Source organism: Perissodus microlepis, chromosome 22 (genome assembly GCF_051167445.1).
Source record: "Perissodus microlepis isolate ML-2025 ecotype Zambia chromosome 22, ASM5116744v1, whole genome shotgun sequence".
Lineage (NCBI taxonomy): Eukaryota > Metazoa > Chordata > Actinopteri > Cichliformes > Cichlidae > Perissodus > Perissodus microlepis.
The window spans coordinates 18,688,545-18,709,291 of NC_140481.1; the positions used below are offsets into that span (position 1 = coordinate 18,688,545).

The 20,747-nt window shown below is 40.5% G+C and overlaps 1 protein-coding gene across 6 annotated transcripts; it reads left to right on the top strand.

Moving 5' to 3' along the window:
• Positions 1 to 1,159: 1,159 nt before the first annotated feature.
• LOC146362932 (neurocalcin-delta B) lies at positions 1,160 to 20,242 on the top strand. 6 transcript variants are annotated; one of them, XM_084919382.1, is made up of 4 exons: positions 1,160 to 1,366; positions 14,156 to 14,586; positions 16,388 to 16,493; positions 18,032 to 20,242. In XM_084919382.1, the coding sequence occupies exons 2-4, from the start codon at positions 14,209 to 14,211 to the stop codon at positions 18,124 to 18,126; spliced, it is 579 nt and encodes a 192-aa protein (XP_084775508.1). In that variant the 5' UTR covers positions 1,160 to 1,366; positions 14,156 to 14,208; the 3' UTR covers positions 18,127 to 20,242. The 6 variants fall into 6 exon arrangements, with proteins under 6 accessions (XP_084775508.1, XP_084775507.1, XP_084775511.1 ...); XM_084919381.1 differs by having other exon boundaries at positions 1,161 to 1,366; positions 14,153 to 14,586; XM_084919385.1 differs by lacking the exon at positions 1,160 to 1,366 and adding an exon at positions 1,394 to 1,926 and having other exon boundaries at positions 14,153 to 14,586.
• Positions 20,243 to 20,747: the final 505 nt, after the last annotated feature.

Consider the following 20,747-nt stretch of genomic DNA (forward strand, 5'->3'; position numbering starts at 1 on the left):
GCAAGCACCACCGCTATGTTTATAAGCTTATCTATTCAGGAAACAAAGTTAAGTGAATCTGAGCAAGGGAGGCCATCACCCTGCTGAATAATTATTCTGAATTCTATTGTAATCCTTTATTACATATTTCAACACTAGAAAGAGATCAAAAGAAGCCGAGATGATTCCTGTGCATGGATATGTGATTAATGTTCATCGAACATTGTTTTGTACAGGTAATGGATTGCTGTGATCAGTGTTATGAGCATTTTGCTGACTCGACAGGAGGGAGGGGGTTCTCGGTGTTCTTCATAAGGCCATTAAGAATATACTCCCTGGAACACAGTCTGAATAATCCCTGTGGCTTTGACTTCCTTTAATCATCTTAGCCAAAGCATGGCTCCCAATGTGCCTGCATGGGAACACCTGTACTGGGCCACAGCAAATGGATGGTGGTTATCATCTTAATCACCCTCCTGTTCCTCATGCAATACTCAGAAATAAGCAAGCTCATTTATGCTGATCAAGAGAATGCAAAACAAAGCAAGTAAGCTGAACTTTAATGCAAATGACTGAAAATGTAGTCTTAGTGTCAGCTGTTTATCTTTATCATTTGAATCCATCCGAAGGTCTAGTTTGCACACATCCCACATTAGGGGAGAAACAAACAGCACGGCAGGTAAAAGATACAGAATGCATGCAAAACTGGAGAAAATGTTTAAATAAGAGCCGGAGCTGCCATAAACTGTGGAAATATTCAGTAAAATGTGGCGCTGTATGTGCAGCGTTATTTAATTTTTTTAATGGTAAATAATTTGTAAGCAATTAATAAGTAAATAAAAGTATAAGTTATTTTAATGCTTTTTAAATTATTTTAAACAGGTTCTTGATCAGTATTCTTGTGTATGTGCATCAGGTGGCCATTAGCCACAAAATGACTTATAAAACAATTACTTCTATATGTTTATAGACCATTATAAAACATTAATAAACATTAATAAGCACATAGACGCTATTAAATACAGTGGGGTTATGTTTCATTTGATATACTCTTTAGTAAACGAAAAACTTGTGGCTACAGTTTTTAAATGCTAATCGCCATTCAGGTGCCGGGCTCCTGTTGCCAGGAAACCGTGGCTTCCCATTGGCCGCTGCCGCTCCACGTGATGCCGAGCCTTGACGTCACGCCCAGAGGCTGTGGGGCTAAGCAGAGTGTGTGCAGCGGATCGGGAAAAGAGCCTGGTAGAGTTTGGACTGCGAGCACCCGGGAAACTCCAGCTCACCTACAGCACAGCTCTGCTTCCTCTGAAACGTTCACCGTCCTCGTACTAATAATGGACTTCTAAAGAGACTCCTAACGAGCCCTCCACAGCAACTTGAAAGCGAGGTAAGCTGTCGCTGATGTTGTGTTCGTCTCTTCCTTTGCAGTTTGCCCGCTTCCTCATACTTTGTTTCCCACCCCTCCTCAGTTTTCCCTCCCCGCAGCTCAGGTGAGATGACTTTACAGGTTGAAGAAGCGTCCTTGTACCGCTTCCAAAGCGCTTGCCTCCACTTTTATTCGCTTGTCTTAAATGGTCAAAACAAGCAGCCTTTTTTGCACATGTTTTTCTAACATAACTTTGCAGTTGCAGAGGTATTTCGCGACGCTAGCAGCGGAAAAAGCTTTACCTACATTTCTAATCGGATGAAGGTGCTTCTTCTTGTCCTACATGAGCCCCTGAGAGGAGGAGTAGGAGAAGAGAGGTGTTCGTTTTCAGTCTTTGCACTCTCCATTTGATTGAAGCAGGAGTGAGAACAGGAAGTGAAAAAAGAAGGGAGTCCTGCTACCACACAAGGCTGAGTGAAGCAGGGTATCTCATTTCAGCAAATGCACATTAGTTAGCCAGTGGATTAAAGCAGGGCAAGGGTAGCTTTACTGGACTGGTGGTGCTGCTTCACCTTTGTCAGGTGAGTGTGCAATCTGCTTTCTGCAGAGTTTCTGGTTAAAGTGTGGGGTGTCTGGTCAGTGCACTAATAAGCTGTTGGAAGAAGACCCAGAAGGAAAACGCACAAAAAGGAAAGCCACTGAGAAATCACCAGAAAGCGTTTCAAATATTTGCAGGCTTCTGCTTCTCTTATCTGAGTCTTTTGCTTTTTGTTTGTTTAGTGTAGTTGCATGCACTGCAGACCACACGTAAGCCTGCTTGAGCTGCATATACTTAAGGCAAAGAGTCTCTGTTAGCATTTTGACAAACATAACGTGTATTTTAATTTAGAATAAAATAAATCCCACTTGTAGAAGCTGTCCTTTTGATTTCTTTTGAGGGATGGTAAAGGCTTCAATTTTATATAAGTAAAACTGAAATGAATTGAATCTTTTGCTTTATGAAGAGACTCTGGCTTAACCTGACAAAAATCATGTTTTGTTTTTCCTATAGAACACACATAAAACATCCCTCTCACTCTTCCTGAGGTTGAGCAAAAGTAATTAATACATTTAATGCGAGTTAAATGGGTATGGATTGATTAATTTGGTTAGCTCATAACAAAAAAGCTGAATATTTTTGCTGTTTAATAGCAATCAATTGGTAGCAATTGGTGCCCATTATGTGAAGATTTCCTCCCAACAGCATGTAGAGTAAATAATTAATATAGAAAATATTGACTCTGTTGGTTTCAGGTTTCCATGAGACAGACCAGCAGCTAATGTAGGATTAAACTGACTGAAGCTGCATCTCTAAGTAGCTCCTCCTTTTTGGTTTCATTTGTTGATGTAAACACTGTGGCGCATTACGGTTGAGTTTCCTCTGATGGTTCCAGTGAAGTGGCCACGGGGGGATCAGACAGGCTGGTGGTGTGAGGGGGAAAACATTAACGGACACAGAAGCCGAGAAATAAATCCGAGAGTTCAGTGGTCCAGAAGAAATGGGAGAAAGGAGGTTCATTCGCATGCAAAGAAAACAGAAAACACACTCACACACGAAACCTCTATCTTCCAGACTTCTGATTCGATTTTAGTAATTCAACAGCTCGAGCGGCCAATACAGCATAACAAGATAATTGAAAGACCTGTGGAGGGTGGAGTCGAGATAATGGCCCCCTTGGTGTCAAACGCTTTCAGGATGCTCACAGATGTGTGCTAAATTTGAACAGATGTTCTATTTTCATCAGCGTGGGTGTCTTCTCAGTTTGTTTTGGGCCAGACTGACCGCACTGGCAGCCTGGTCTGTAGTTAGGCTTGTCTGAGCAGCAGTCTGCGCCTCTTTGAATTGAATTACACTTTTTTAGAGAGAGTAGACTGGGGGGGGGGGGGGATAAAAGGAAGTGAAGGAGAGAGCTGGAGATAACACGTGAGAGAAGAAACAGATTCCGACCTGTCACATGGACTGTGTTTTGGATAGAAAGCCACATTTCTGGCATGCAGATATCTCTGACTGAGAGGGGTGGGAGTTGTTTAGTCATCTGATAGATTGACATTTCCATCTCTGTAGCCTTTTGTCTTTACAACAGGCTGTTTCAGGGAGAGACTCACATTTAGAGACTCGGTGCAAAAATAAGCAGCCCTCTCATGCAATCAGTGGCATTTTGCTGTGAGTCTGTGATGGCGTTTGTCCGTTCTGCAGCTCTGCCTCCTTTGGAGTCGTTGTCAGAGACGCTCCTTTTTTTTCTTCTTTTTTCCGTTTTTATCTTGTTCTCATTCGCTCCCTCATAATGGCCTGGTGTCATGATTGTGGTTTTCTGCAGCGCCTTGACGCACAACGCTGTCTCACAATGGGAGCTCATGTGCGCTGAATTATGATGAAGTTGTTGCCGTGGGAAGGGAAGAAGTCGTTTTTGACATTAGAGAGCAAAGTGCACGGTAAGCATATGTCGAACGCCAAAAGGTTAGTCGCGCAAGCATGAAGTTAAAGCTAGAAGAGCAGATGGATTAACTGTCTGTTCTGTATATCCATTAATAAAACTGGATATTTTTCAGCTAGGCACATAAATTTGATTTTATTTTATTTACTTATTTATTTTCCGGGGATTTACCAATAAATTGCTGGAATATTGGCTCCCTTGTCTGATATGTATCCTTGAAAAAAACAGTAGCTGTTATTTTTCTGTTATTTCACATCAGATTTGTGCTCGCTGAGTTTTTAAAGAGTATGTGGTGAAAGGCAGAAGGCAGTAATAAAGGCATTGTTAGGATAAACACAAACAATAGGGGGTGTTAGAAGACAGAAGTGGCTAACTTTAAAACTTTAAAGCTGTTGCTCACGCTGAAGGTTAGTCGCTAGGCTCAGGTTACCCTGGAAACCCTCTGATGTATTTATATATCTTGTCATAAGTCAATCACCAGTATCCTGTCATCGGCAGTGGCTTCATTTATGCGTCTCAGAGTCGAGAAAAGCGTTTCATTATTTTCTTGGAGTTGAAGGTTGTTGACTTTCAGCACTCTGGTTGCCACGTTACTGAGAATCACTTCCTGTGTGGATGAAGAGCTTTAGTTTTTGTTTTAAGAGTAATTTGAGTTTTTGTCTCGGTTTTAATACCAAACTTTTACATTTTATGCAGCGAGCGGTGGTTTTCATGTACTCTGAATCATTTCTCCTTTATTTGATGATTAAGATTAATCATTAAGGGTCTGTGTGTTTTGACCAGTGGTCTATAAATATGTTTGGGATCATGTCACCAAGAAAATCACGAAGTGATCAAATCTGAGAATCCAAAGCCAGAACATTTCAGCTGAATAGTCATTGATTCAGCTCTGGATGATGTTTCACATGGAGTTGATTAAGTTTACCAACCTGCTTTGACTTTTAAGTTATTTCACTTTTCCTAAACCTAAACCTTGAGTCGCTGTCGTACTAAGTTACTACAACTGAGTTTCACTGTTGGTCTGTGCATCCTGTTTCACCGACAGAAACCCAGTGAAACCTCACTCACATCCTCAGACTGTGTTGGATAATCAGCAGCAATCCCACTCTGACCTTACGCTAAATAACACGGCAGATAGAGTTGCTCGGAGACATTCAAGGAGCTGCTAAGGCATGCTGCACCGAACAGCCGTCGTCACTTGTAACGTGAGTGTGTGTGCTCCCAGAGCTATGCGGCCTGCAGCAGATATCCGAGGTGCTTTGAGATGTTCGGGATCATCAAGCATGTGATCACTGATGGATGGTGGCCAGAAGATGTTTATATTTATGTGTTTTAACCTTTGACATGAGTGAAACCTCACTTTTCCAGCTGCACGAGACTACCTATGATGCTTCAGTGTGTCTTTGTGCTTCGTTTCTCCCACAGAAAATGCAGGAATTTGTCAGCTTTGCACTTCACTCCGCTGGAATAACTCCGAAGTTCATCTATAACTAAAACTACGCTTGTAAATAAGGCTTTCAAGGCCTTGTTGTTTGCTTTCATACTTCATTTTCATGCACCAAACGTCAGTCAAGTTGAACTCAACAAAGCAAACTGGCAGTGAGGATGAAACGAATTTAATAGAAACAGAAAGGACGTGAGATGAAGAACATTTTAAAGCTGCCAGCTGCTTGAACCTCGTCCAGTATTTCCCTTTCATTTGGAATATGTGTCGCAGCCTCCTCTTGGCACGTCTCCTGCAGAAATAAGACAGTTTATTCGTTTGTTTTGTTTGTCTTGTTTATCATTTTTGCCTCATGCTTCATCAAATCACCTGGTAACATCTTTGACCATTTATCCATTAAAGTGGTGGATTTACATGCTAGTTAACGTGGACTGGCCTGAATTTTTGAATATGGAAGCACTTTAAAAAAAAACAAAAACACCAAAAATAACATGGGGACAAAGATCTGTGATTTTCAGGTTTGAAGGTCGTACTAAAGCCTAGAAGGCAGTATATATAAGAGTTTTAAAGACTTATACAGCCACAATCATCTGATCACAAATTCTTTCAAACGCAGATGAAGTGGAAGAGAACTGCAGATAAGCTACTCAAAGACGAAAGAGGCTGGTTGTGACGTCGGTTTGCCGTTGCGTAAACCGAGCCTCTGGGGGCGTTCACATGTGTCCTCGCCTAATGTGAGATGGTAAAAGTGTCATTTTTAATATCTTATCACAGCTGAGATGAAACAAACTTCTGAATTGCGGGTGGAGATCGGATTGCCGCCCCCGTAGGTCTAATAATTGCTTGCTTGTTAGGTCGAGGATAGCCGCCCTCAGCTCTGCAGCGCGGGCACAGATGCATCATATTTCATTATGAATGTGTCATTCATAAACTGCCTATCTGCGATCGTGTCTCTTTCGGCCTCTCGCGCTCTCCGTTGACCTCCTCAGATCTGTTCTTGGATTATCTGTTGGGCTGTGGGGTTAAGATTTACCTGCAGGATATAAATGGAGCCTTGTGGCTGTTGCGTAAGTGGGCAATAAGATGTTCTGGGACGAATGCCGTGTGGAGGCCCTTTGAGTCAAACAGCACGAATGAGTCAAGTGTAGTACAGTGCGAAGAGCTGTCTGCATACTAGGGCTGCGCAATTCGTTGGATTTTGTTTTCAAGACTATAAAAAGATAAAACGGGGATTGTGGTGATGCTCAAATCCATCTTTACAGCAGCGGCTTTTGACTTTCTCTAAAAACTAAGCCCACTTGCTGTCAGACTGATGCATTTTAAGCATGTTAAGATCTATTTTATGCCAAAAAAAGGTTAAATATGTGTGTAAGTACTGAATCTTCCTTTCTACATGCGGTTGATTTCGGTGTAGTTCTTGGTGGATTTAAAGGTGTATTTTCTCTTCTCTTGGCTTTGATCCTCCTGTTGGTGCCACTGATGATGCTGGTGCTGCAGGTGTGCAGTTTGTTTGTTGGGCTGTTTTTGGAGTTAAATCTGCCTGGAGGCCCAGCAGGTGTATCCTGTCTTCTGCTAAAGACCTCAAACCTTGAACACTAAAGCTCATGGTGGCTGTCTGTGCACCGTCAAGGCCGCACTGAAAGAGACAGCCTGTTCTGGAGAGCTTTACTAACACCTGTGCAGGCTGAGGTCAGCGGCTCTATCTCAGGCCCGTTCTCCCCTCCTAGGGTTAGACTAGCGTCACACTCTTGTGCTGACCTTATGAGATGGTCGAGGGAGAGCCCGGCTAAACCGCAAGATCCGTCTACTTGTCAAAGCATTAGTTATGTAACGGTGCCATCGCTGGTCCGCCTGCAGCACCAGGTAAGAGCCTTACCGGTTAATTGTTGGCAGTGATCTCACAGAGCTAGAAATAGCGGAGTTCTTAGGGTGACTGGCTAAAGAGATGTTCAGCTTTTTTCCCATCAGTATTTCTTCTAAAATACACACAGACCTTCAACCAAGAGCCGTTCCTCTCGACTGTCTCAGAGGGCTGCATGAACTGTGCATGATAGTGGAAGAGAGAGAGCCATCCATGTCTGAATCAAAAACACATCATTAATGGCAAACCTGCTGCAGCTAAGCTTTAATTTAAGTTGGATTTAATTAGATCTGATTAACTGAGGGAGACGGGGGTCAGAGCAAAAGGTTAATGTAACATTAGCGATGTTTACATGTGCAAAATTTCTTCAATCTCATTAAAGCTCAGATCAGAACTTCACTGTTTACACGGACCCTAAATAAAATGATCGTGACCCATCATGACGTGCGTTTACTTGCCAAATAAATTGTTTTGACATCAGAATTTTCTAACCATCCGGAAATAGTAGAAGAAGAAGTTGATGTCCGATATTAAACAAACACCACTGTTTGGATTTCTCTGGCTAATGTAGCTCCTGCAGTTAAAAATGTAGTGCCACAGAGATGGTTTCTAATGTGCTTTCAGATGCTTGTGAGCAAATAATGATGGTAGTAAACTGGGTTTGTTTGCAGCTGTAACTCCTGTGGTTACCCATAATTGCAGGGTGGTGTGTAAACGGCCTCACACATCACCATAGGAGTAATACTGTGCATTGCTAAATACTTTATGTGCTTAAATCTGTCTTGTAGTTTTATACATATGTTTGCATGAAATAGTTTGTTAGTTTTTTATGAGCGGTAATAAAAAGGACAGTAAAACATTTGCTCTAATTGGCCTGTGCTTACTTACCAATTAAACTGTAAATCATCTCATCAGTCACAGATCACAGTGGAGAGAAAAGAAAAGCTCAGAGGAGATGCAAACTAGACACAGATAAACCTAAAGTTAAGTTATCATTATATTAATTATTTGGCTCGTAATAAGTGTGCAACACGGCTCTGTGAGAGAAATGTGCAAATACAAATTAGACTGGGACAAAGGGGATTGGAGCATTAATTCATAGCCTCAAAGCATGCAAACCGTCAAATTTTTCAAGGCTGCTGTGTCCTCATCGGCCTTTGTGCCATTCGAAGTTTAGTCTGATTGAGCTGCTTTTCGCTGGAAGATGTGGTAAAATCACCGATTTTATGAGTCTGATAACTCTTTGTCGTCATCATCATCATCATCATCATCATCATCATCATCATCATCATCATCACTTTATTTCTAAAGCACTTAAAAAACCTAACATAACAGCTGACCAAAGTGATGCATAAAAATGAGAGAACCAGAATAAAACAATAAATCAGCTATAAGTTAATTCATAAAAGCTAGTGAATTAACTAGCTTTTATGAATTAACTCATAATTGTATGTACTTGCGTATGGTACAGGTACATACAAAGGGCCAGAGTACAAGACAGATAACAGCTCACACTGGGTAAAAGCCATGAAGTTTTAAAATCAACGAGAGATGGAACCTGTCTGACCTCCAGCAGCAGCTCAATCCACATTTTAGGAGCCAAAACTGCAAAGGCTCTGTCTCCTCTGGATTTATAAAATATCTTTGGGACAGTCAAAAGCATCTGGTTAGCTGATCTAAGAGCACACAATGGTGTGTAAAGGTGAAGCAGCTCAGACAAATCAGAAAGGTTCAAGACCATTAAGTTGTGTGCTCTCTGTTTGTACCAGTTAAAAATAGTGCAGCACCGTTTTGTACCAGCTGTGAGAGGGAGGCCTGGCTAATTCCAATCAAAAGACAGTTAAAATAATCCAGGCAAGAGGCATGGATCAGTGTCTCTGGGTGGCTTCTAGACAGGATGGACTTGAATTTTGATAGCCACCTCATCTGAAAGATACACGACTTAACCACAGTGTTGACATGTGACTCAAGTTTTATACTTAGATTAGTGATGCTGGATTTTTTTTTATGTGGGGCCAAAGAAGAAAAGTCAAAGGTAGGGATACAGCTGGAGCCACAGGATTTAAAAAAAAATTTCTGTAAAAATTATGGAAATTCAGCGCTGTCCATCCCCTGATGTCATCAAGACAATCAAGAACCAATAATTTAAAGGAAAATAGATTTGACAGTCATCAGCATATAAATGAACACTTTCAAAATTTGATATTCATTCAGGAAGACCTTCAGCTGGGTGTAAATAGCTTTTTTTTTTTTCCTAAGGTAACTTGGAGATCGGCCTAAAGTCTTTCAATGATGAGGATGTACAGATCCTGAACAGGGAGGAACACTGGTTTGAGTTGAGTTGCCAGTTTTGTCTCTGCTATATCAGTTTATTCTTGTGTGATTATTTCAGCTCTTTAATGGTATGTACGGAAAATTAGCAACAATAAGCAAATTTTATGTAGAGTGAAAATAACCTTAAAAGCAACACATAAACATATTTAAACTGTCAACGTGCTTTAATCCACCTCTGCTCTTTCCTTTTTTTGTAAAGCCATTAAGGGCAATACTAATTAACCTTCCCCCTCTGGTTTAAAGTAATGGAGAGAGGACGTATTAGCTGGCTCAGTTCCTCCATATTAATGTTTAAACAGCGAGGCTGGAGGGACTCTGTGTGATTAGGACCGCAGCTAAAAGCAAGCAAACTAACAAGCAAACTAACAAGCCATCAGTCGTTGTAGGAAGTGCCGTTTCATTCTTTTCTGAGTAATAATGCGCTTTTTTTTTTCTTGTTTATTTGGGCCCACTCACAGCGATGGACAGGAGTGATTGCAGGGTCAGTCGTCATGACTACGCAGGACCAAATAATCAAAAAAATGTACCCGAATCCATCGAGCAATTAAAATGCAGATTCGATGCTGTGGTGGCACCAGTCAACGCGTCAGATAAAGGATGAGTTTATGAATGAAGTGGAAATGTCAGAAAACGTAGGAGAAAAATAAATGTTCAGAAAGGCAGATAAGCTAAATATATAAGCTTATATAAAAGATAAGCTTCTTGTCACAGTCGAGCTGAAGGAAAAAACAAAATAAGGAGCAGCTAAACTAGTCAAATTTATCAGCAGTGCAATATATATTTCAATAACATGCAATACTTTTTCATACCACAGTCAATTCACAAGTTACTGTTTAATACTTGAAATGACTTCACATATTGTCCCACATATTTGTAAACATATTTGAATTTATTTGGCTTTGACTCTAATCTCTGCCCAAGATTTCTGTGTCCTTGGTGTATGTGTACAAATGGCAAATAAAATATTTTATCTTTTTAAGCTGAAACTAAACTAAACCAGAGGGTTGGGCCCACATACGTAACAGAAGCTGTGTTTTTGTATGTTAGGCGTAAAAATGTATTTTGGATGTGATAAGATTTCTTATAAGGATGGATTTTAAATGTGGGGTTCAAAGACACTTGGGGGTCTGGAATTCATAGCCGGAAATGATTTGATGTCATGGAACTGATGGGGGACTGTTTAGACCATTAATGGGTACTACTGGTTATTAACATTGATTGCCTTCAAGTTCCACAAACCTGGATCATCTATTCACTCTGTTTGCAGTTGTCTTAGCAATCCTGGGTATGCAGAACTTACTTCTTAGTCCTAAGCTGTAAATACTGTTATCTTTTCTTGGATGATAAAATGTCTGTAAGGAATCACTACTTATTGCGGGACAACCATTCACTGAGGGGCAGAGTGACTGCTTCATGACTCTTTGGGGTCGTACAGAAGTGAACAAAATTAGACTTTCAGTATCGCAGGATGTTTCTAATTTTAGAGATATTGCACTCTGATTCTTACATGTGAATCAGTAACATGATGTGAGGTTTTTATTTTTGCTCTAAATGCGGTGAACAAGTAAAATAAGCAAATAAACAAAATAAGCTGATAAGTTTTTTGCAGGCTCAATAATTTATGACCTGACACCCTGAAGGTTTAATTTCATACAGTGACTTTTAGGACTATTAAAGCTTATTAGAAGTATGATAATTAACAGACGTGCCTGAAAAAGGAGAGCCGTAAAGGTCACCAGACTCAGTATAGGAATCACTGAATGCCCATAGGCTATATATAAAAGATGGTCACAGTGCCTCAAACCTGCATTCTTTTTGATGTCCAGCAGGGGGCTGGTGCAGATTCCACAGAAGTCTGTGGGGAATCAGACTTGATGCTTACTTACTAAGGCTTCAGTGGGAAAGGGTTCAATCTGTATCCTCATCCTGCTTTTTTCACACTCAGTTTCACTTCACCACAAAGACATTGTGACTTCTGCCACATCTCCAGGGGCTGAGCTGAAGGATCAACAGCAGTACAAACAAACAAGAGCAGCCCACATTACCAATTGGTCGAGCTGTTTTTGCCCTCATGTAACCATACACAGCTAATGTGCTCTGTTACTTATACAACAAACACTGGTAAAATTCTGTGTAGCATACACAGACTACCAATTTTCCACAAAAACATGCGGTCCACAGCAGGCTATAGTCTGCAGGTTAAGCAAAAAGCAGCATTCCTTAAAATCCGGTTTAAAAAGGGTTAAAAATAACGCCAAAGATCTAGAAGTCATCCTGCAGATACCAGCAGAATCCTGAGGAGTGTAATGTTTAGGGAACAGTGTCCTCAGATTAGAGTGTGTCTTTAATGGGTTTATGAAAGGATAAAGCCCCCCCTCTCTGTCCATATATCAGCTATACCCTTCAGCTCCAGACTGTTTGCGTCTGTCTAATTTAAAGGCACAGACTCGCTTCCCTGTCCGTACATCCACCGTGCAGTCGGAGATCCCCTCCCCTCTGTGTAGTGTTTTGCTCCGGGATAGGTGTGTAAACAGGTGCTAATCTCTGTTCCCGCTGCCGCAGAATGGGAGTGAACTACTGGTAAAACAGCAGGGAGCTCATCTGAGGTGGCTGCCGCACTGTCTGTGCTCATTGTTTACTCTGAGTTAATTAAAGGATTATAGCCGGCTGTTTATGGAACATGTGTGAGTGTGAAATAAAAGAAGATGAAATTGGATTTAAGAAAAACCAATAAAAACACAGACTGTTTAATTCAAGGCGCGCGCGCACACACTTTCACACTTGCTGCCAGATTACTTAAACTACTGTTACTGCTAAATGAACTGATGAGGGTTAAATCTGTTTCCTGCCTTTTTTTATTTTATTTTTTTTCTGTAGCAGAAGTTTGACTTAATCCTCTTAGCTATAAGAGCTCATGCTGTTTCCACAGTGTGCATGAAGCTCTGTTAATGAATTAATGGATCAGCTAAATGAGCAGAAAACTGTCTGCATACATGATGATGATGATTAAGAAACTGAAGACTGTACCGGTATGTTTCACTCAAGAGCTTACAATAGACTAACATGTAGTTATTGTGAGCTAATAAGTTCACATGTGTTTGTTTGTGAGGTTTACAAGTTTCATTGTTAAGATTTGGAAAAAGGAAAAAGGCCAAACGCCTGAGTGTAAACAGAGAGGTCCTGGAACTTTATTACCCTTCCTGGAGCAAAGTACCTCCACTGCTTCGACCCGACCTGACATTGCTGATTGTATCTGTCATTATCCTCAGCTAAGCTTTTTACAGCTTCCCTCTTTCTTTAGCCTGAAGAACTCAGCAGCAAGCAGTGTGACAAGGGAGGGTGCTAAACATATTAGCTACAGGGGAAGACGATGAACTGTGTCCTCTGCTGAGTTTCCTTTCTGCACCAAATTATTAGTTATGGAGGAGTGCAACATTTGTCACACTGTGTTTATCTTACTTTCCTCAATCAAAATGAAAGAAATGCTGTCAGATGTTTTGATATCAGCTCAATAAACCATCTCGGCTGCGATTACAGAGGATGTTGATAGCTGTGTCTGCGAATGAGCCTCAGAGTTCATGCAGGAAATGAAAGATGCATCTGCAGAGATGCATGCACAGGCAGAAAGGCATGTTATAGGTGTGGTTGTGCATCTGTCGTAGTGCTACACCATGAGTACATACAATGGTCTTGTGTTGCAGTTGCTTGTGCACAAGATCAAGCTTTATGCTTTCCTTTTATCTAGTGTGTGTGTGTGTGTGTGTGTGTGTGTGTGTGTGTGTGTGTGTGTGTGTGTGTGTGTGTGTGTGTGTGTGTGTGTGTGTGTGTGCATTTTTCCATTTAATCAGCCACCAACTAAATGAAAAAGATAAGATCACATAAGATAAGAGAGCATGTGCTAGTTCAGCACCACATAAGTGATTCCCCTGCAGAAAGATAAGAAAGAACAGTGGAGAATATAAACAGATTTAATCAGTGACATTAATTTAATCAAAGGCATTAAATATAATTTATAAATGGTACAAATTATTATTATTACTTGTATATTGTTTTTGTCCTTCCTATTTTTCATTCTTCCTGACCCTTGTGCTGCTCTAACATGTGAATTTTCTGGGTGTGGGATTAGTCAAGTCTGCATCCAAGGGAAAAATTATAAATGCACATTTTACCAAAGTTTGTTTGACATGAGCAGCACAAGTAAATGTGACGTTACAATGCTAGGACATGCCAAAACTCCTTAAGGGGATAGGTTTACTGCAGTTTACTGTTTTTTGCTCTCATCAGGCTAATTTCTGGCTGCAGCATGCACTGATAAACACGGAGGGAGACCAGCATTTAGCAGATAATATTGGACTTTGTGTTTATCAGCTGATGGCAAACTCGAATCAGCGAATGAAGCTGTTGTTCCGTGGGTGATGAATGTATATTGAGCTATTCACTCACTCATATGACAGAGCAAAACCGTTTTTCGGCTGTGAAATGTGGATTTATTGCCTTGCCTAAAAATAAAAGCTTGTGATGAATGGTTTTATGTAAATATGAGATATTTACGCGGAAAAGTTAAAGTGTGAAAATGCATTAAGGGCTTTTATTCACATTTATATCTGCTTCCCGCCTCCTGTCTCAGTAAGCCTCGAGGTCACTGCAGATGATTTTCTAACAACCTTTTAATGTCTTCTGTTTTCTGCTGTCAGCAGTCTAAAGCATCGCTGCCCTCACACCGACTACAGCCTCAACACAAGCAGTGACCATGGGTAAACAGAACAGCAAGCTCCGTCCCGACGTCATGCAAGACCTGGTGGAGAACACGGACTTCACCGAGCACGAGATCACCGAGTGGTACAAGGGCTTCCTGCGGGACTGCCCCAGCGGCGCTCTGTCCATGGAGGAGTTCAAGAAGATCTACGCCAACTTCTTCCCTTACGGCGACGCCTCAAAGTTTGCTGAGCACGTCTTCCGCACATTTGACGCCAACGGAGACGGGACTATAGACTTCAGGGAGTTCATCATCGCCCTGAGCGTGACCTCACGTGGTCGGCTGGACCAGAAACTGAAGTGGGCGTTCAGTATGTACGACCTGGACGGGAATGGGTACATAAGCAAGGCCGAGATGCTCGAGATCGTAACGGTGGGTCTTGCTTTATTTTCTTTGTTCCTTTCTAACTTTATTTCCCTCCATCTTTCTGCTTCTCTAGCTTTATGTACCCCTCAGTCTTTTTAGAGGGAGCTGCATGCCATCATGCTCCCCTGCTCATGAAACTATTCCTGCAGTGGAGCAATATTTTGCTCAGCCATCCATACCAGCTGCTGCATCATATCTGCTTTTGTGCTCTGAACCATTTCACTGCCCACAGCGGGGAAAGCAACGATGTGTAATTTAAGAAACCAGCAGTTCCTCTCTGCTTCCCTAAAAAAGACTCGGCTGCAATGTTTGGTCCACCTTCTGATTGTCATATTGGCTCAACACTAGTTGGGACAGCTGCGCACTTCCCCATCGTTACTCTACAGGAAACAGGCTCCTCGCCTTATTGGACGAATGCTTCAGACGTCAGTCGGAGCGTCACGCACGCTCTCACACAACCCAGCAATCCTATACACATGTTGTTACATCACATGTTGCGGTGCTAAATTGAGCCGAGTACCAAAGAAGGTGTAATCCCATTCTCCAAAGTCGGTGTTGTTTATTTAAAGCGCATGCGTAAGGTGAGATGGAGCCTATATCTGGACATGATCCGATACATTAGCTGTTCCACGCAGGCCGAGTTTGAATTTAGTCTGTAAGACACAGGGTGGCTGTGGCTACAATGTAGCTTACCATCACCAGTGTGTGAATGTGTGTGTGAATGGGTGGATGACTGGAAAAGTAAAGCGCTTTGGGGTCCTTAGGGACTAGTAAAGCGCTATACAAATACAGGCCATTTACCATTTACAATGATGAATTAAGTTTCGTTGTAGTAAAACTGTTTAAAAAAAAGTTATAGTCATATTATGAGGAAAAAGAGCGGTGAACTAGAGATTTTTAGCTAATCCGGTCGAAGGACATATTTGTCCATCCATAAATTACAAGAACTACTATGCTTTCATGACTCATCCAGTGGGAACGCTTTCTGGCCAATCAGTGGCAAGCATTCTGTTGACGTCACATTTGTGGGTTGACTCAGCTCACCTGGAATCCTGGCAGAGATAGTGGGGGGATGCCAGGTTCTGCCACCTCATGGCGCACCCTAAAATTCGGGCCGAGTGGGTACTAGTGGAAAAGAAGTAGCTTATGAGACGATGAAATTAATCACCATCTAATTTTCAGTTGCAATGATGAGAAAATTCCTCACGATAACAACAAATGTTTCACTTGTTCTCCCATTAAAATCATCCCATGCAGAGATGCAGGAATGAAAGGAAGGTGGGAGAAAAACCCCACACCCGCAACCCTTCAGATTTAACAAAATCTGAATTAACAAAAGTGATTTTCATATTTTTTTTTAACCTTTTTTTTTTATTGCGGAAATTTTCTTCTGCTCCATATATTTAATAAAACCTAAAACAATAATGTCAAAGAGTCTATTTTTTCTTCTTCTGTTTTTTACATGAACACTTTCTGTTTATTTCTCTGCGGTTCAATCAGGCAACTAAGAGTGAAAAATAAATGAAAGGACCACTCTATCTTGCTTCTTCCCTGCAGAGATAAGTTGATCAATGGGTCACTAAGATGATCTTTTTTTGTGCACTTTTCAGTTGTGCTTAATGGACTCCAGTTTTCCACTGAGATATCATCTGTTTGTAATGCATTACAGCCACTCTTAGAAAGTTTGAACCTGCATAAAAGGACATTAAGGCTATTTTGTTGTTCAGTGCACGAAACACTATTTCGGCACTATTTTTCCCTCAAAATGTACATACTGAAACTGTTTTCTTCCCCCATCTGTCTTCAGGCCATTTACAAGATGGTTTCCTCTGTGATGAAGATGCCTGAGGACGAATCCACACCTGAGAAACGCACAGATAAGATTTTCAGGCAGATGGACACAAATAGAGATGGTAAGGCTTCCTTATTATCTGTTCTTATTATTTCCATTTATTAATGTCAGCAAAGGATGCTCATGTTCAACATTGCAGTTTTCAAATAGTTTGTCTGCAATACTTATACATACTCAGCATGAGTATGTATAAGCTCTGGTAGTGGAGAGAGGACACTAAGTTTAATCAAAAGCAAGCACTTTATTGGCTGTTTGTAGTCCAAATACTACACTAAGTAAAGAAAATCAGAAATCAACACAGAAAACATCGACAACATCAATAGATGATCTGCAAGGAAAATGGGACTGTTTATACACTGAAAGCTGATGGGGAATGAAACAAATGTGAAAGCAATCAAGACGATTGTAAAGGCGGGAAGTAAAAAGGTCGAAAGCAAGGAATTTAAAAAAGGTGAAACTGCACTTCTATAAGGAGGCAAACGCTAAATAAGATCTAAAGAGGAAGAAGAGCCACAGGGTTGAACAGAGGGAACTAAAAAACCCAGGAAGAGGAATTCAAAAAACCAAGAATTCAAAACTGACACTAGACCACTAAAACTCCATAAATTCAATAAGAAGTAAAGCCTCGTCCAGACAGGAAGTGATTCCCTCATCGCCTATCGCTCTGAAGCCAACAGAGATTCCAGACTCCAGTCGCCATGGTAACCCTGCAACCAATGCATTACCTTGCAGTCGCTTATAATCTGCGCCGCCATGGGTAGACGCTTGTATCGCTCACCTTGTAGTTGAGAAAAGTTCATCTTAGGATCCGCCCACTTTGCATCGCCATTTAGTAATTACAAATGATTTCCTGTGTGGACGCAGCCTCACGATCACATTTACAAGTATGGAAACCTTCAACCTGACAGTAACAATAACAAAACTAGCAAGTCTTAAACAGCAGTGAAACTAAAGAGAAATCACAGCTTAATAATAACATTAACGGTGATGTTAATAATAAAAGCAAACGAAAAAGCTCAAAATCCACACAAAACCCTGGAATCATGACAGGATCTCCCTACAATGAGATCAGTCAGCTATGACTGTGTCTACGGCAGCCCCACCCACCTTCTGTTCAAACCTTCTGTTTGCATGGGTTGTTTAATAAAGAGAGCCAGATTACGACACCACCCCACACACACAACGCACATCTAAATTTTGAAGGTGCTCTTCAGATTTAGAGGAAACTGTTTCACTGGCAGCAGCAGCAGTTATCAGTCTTTTTAACTGCTTTGTTTGAAATTGCGCCATTACAGGAGAGGAGGCCTGTTACTTCATGGCTCACTGCTTTTTCCAATTTTTTTTACTTTTATTGCAGCTACATTTTAAGCACAAATCCATTTCTTGATTTTTCTGTGTCTGTCCTTTAAAACTGGTTCCCACTCACAGTTGGTGCAGTTGTGCTTGTTGTCTCTTCCTCCTCCTGCCAGCTTTTGCAGCAGTTCATGGATTATAAAAAAGCTGAAAAAATAGTGAATGTATATATTTTTTTGAAGCTGCTTTTTAAAATTGAACTATTCATATTGCAGCACCTGTTAAAGTCATTTATGTCTCTCACAGGTAAACTGTCCCTGGAGGAGTTCGTCGAGGGAGCGAAGAACGATCCCTCCATTGTCCGACTGCTTCAGTGTGATCCCAGCAGTGCTGGCCAGTAAAACGAAAAAAGGACTTTTTCCACTGCAGTTTCATAGATTTAACACATTTTCAAAATCTCTCCCATCTGACACACCTGAGATTTTTCTCTTCCACATGGGATACCTCGAGCTTTAGAGGCACATGAACGCAAACAGACACAGATTAACATGCACATGCTACAAATAGTATATAATCTTTCAGATTCCTACATGCACACACGGCTCATGCGCCTCTACGCCTGGTCAAAAACTCCAGACAAACACATGTGGGTTATCTCACATAAGGTACAGATATAAGTCAAAAGAACTGAAATCCCATCAAAGACTTGTGAAACGCAGAGTGAAAGCTGTGCTTTCTGTCTGAGAGGACGGCCAGTGAGGATAATTCAGCACATTTGTGAGGTACTCTGAGCCAAATCAAGTTTTGGCTGTTTGTTTTCCTCCCCTTTGTTGTTATTGAAAGCATTATTCCTGATGTAAAGGGAGTCATGCTGGCTTTGTTCTGTGTGACTGACTGACTGGGTGGTTCTTTAAGTATTGCAGTGTAAATCCATGTCAACACTGGAAAAAATGAAGTAAGTGTGGGACTAAAACTGTTCTGAGCTTACAGTAGACTGAAGATCTGGGAATTGTAGTTTTTAACCAAAGAGTAATTGTAGATGGGGATGAAAGATTATTATTTTTTGTTTATTTTTGTCTTTTGTTTGAATTTTTTTTGTACATTTTGGAGGAATGTTACATGGAACCAAAACTGACTCAGATGTCTAAATGAAGGGGAATATCGTGACTACAGATTACAACCATCTGCTTCTTTGAAAGTGACTTTTCATGCCAAGTTCTGTATCCACACCCACACATACAGTATGTACACACATTAATCTTAACTACGAATACACGAACTTGGCATATGCATAGAAACCGAGCTGTGATTCTCCTTCAACTATAGTTCAACAAGTATATAATTTGAAAATCAAAGATAGATGTTATATGAATATATATAGTACGTACTTATATATTCTTTTACTCTGTGGTAACATTGTAGCAATTCGCTGCAATGGAAGAGATTCATTTTAAAATGTTGACATATAAATTATTGGAATGTGATGATGAACATTTTCTTTTCTTTTTCTTGACAAACATGATGTGGAAGAAAGTTGTACAGTATATTCACTCATATTTATGCTAGAGATGTTAAAAAAAAAAAGGAGAGGACCACACATATTGCTATGCATTCAGCTTTGAATATCATCTGCTGCATTTTAAAACTTTTAAAAGTCTCCTACACTGACGTAAGATAATAAAATGCCGGCAGTTAAGTTTTTCCACTTCTCAGCGTCGATGTTTAAATTCCAATGTAATCTTACATTTTTGCGCAAATGTGACGTCGTGTCCTGAACGTGCAGTTTTTGTCTCACGTGCAAAAAAATAAAAAATCAATCAATCAATTGCAAATTGATGCTGTGACAGATGTAAATGATAACGGTTGCTTAACTGACAGGTCGATGCACTGACGTTACCGTACATAACCACCTTTATTTGTGAAGCACTTTAAAATGACCACAATGGACCAAAGTGCTGTGCGGAGGAATAAATAATACATAGTAAAGAACTACAACACACTAGCTCACATGAGGTATAAAATACACATTAAAAATACAAGTGAAATTAATAAAACACACAAAACATTAAAAGTAAAACAGCCATACAATAATACAGATGAAACAAGCGTGAAATAAAGTCAGCATCTCTCAAGCAAAAGGTTTTTTAGGATTTAAAGCTGAACATGATGTAAAGGAAGTCTTCTTGTCTGGATAAATGTGATATTAAGGTGGAAAAAATGATAATAATTTAATTAACACTGTTAACATTTCAATGAGGCAATTGGTACTACAGTCTCACATGTCATTTCAATAGCATCTTGTGGTCAAGTGCCAAATGTAGAGGAATTTTAAAAAAGGAAAAGAAAAAAACACAGTATTGTATCTGTTTATACTGTACAGCTGTGACCTGTCGAACAAAAAATCAATAAAATCCAAAAAACTGTCATTTTGTAGATTTTGTATTGTTAACTTGCAAAATGTGTTCTGTGTAGGATGTCCATTTTGTTATTAAAATAAAGATAAAATGGGGAAAAAGGCTTATTGTTTTTTCACTGTCTTTAATGAATATTTAATTTGAAGACACACCGTTAAGGAAGTTGACTGGAAAAATGTCTACGTCCATTAATTGCTTTGTAATTTTCTCTGCAGACACCTCCATATGGGTTATATTTGTGATGTTATGACAGCTACAAATACATATTTCTCCACAGGATTAATTAGTTATATTTGTGTGTTATGGAACGGCTGTGTACAGACAGGAAAAGGACCCAAAGTGCAGACTCCGGAGACAAACATGAACTTAAACAGCTTTAATGCTGAACTCATAAAAGGGTAACAAAACTGAGAATACAAAATACACCTACGCAGACAGACCACACAGCAAGATAAGGGTAGATCGCGACACGGACACAGAGAAACACAGGGCTTAAATACACAGAGGGAGCAATCAGGGAATGGGTAACAGGAGGGAAACACAGCTGGGGCAAATCAGGCCTAACAAAACAGGGGAAGCAAAACCAGATACATTAACATCAGACATGG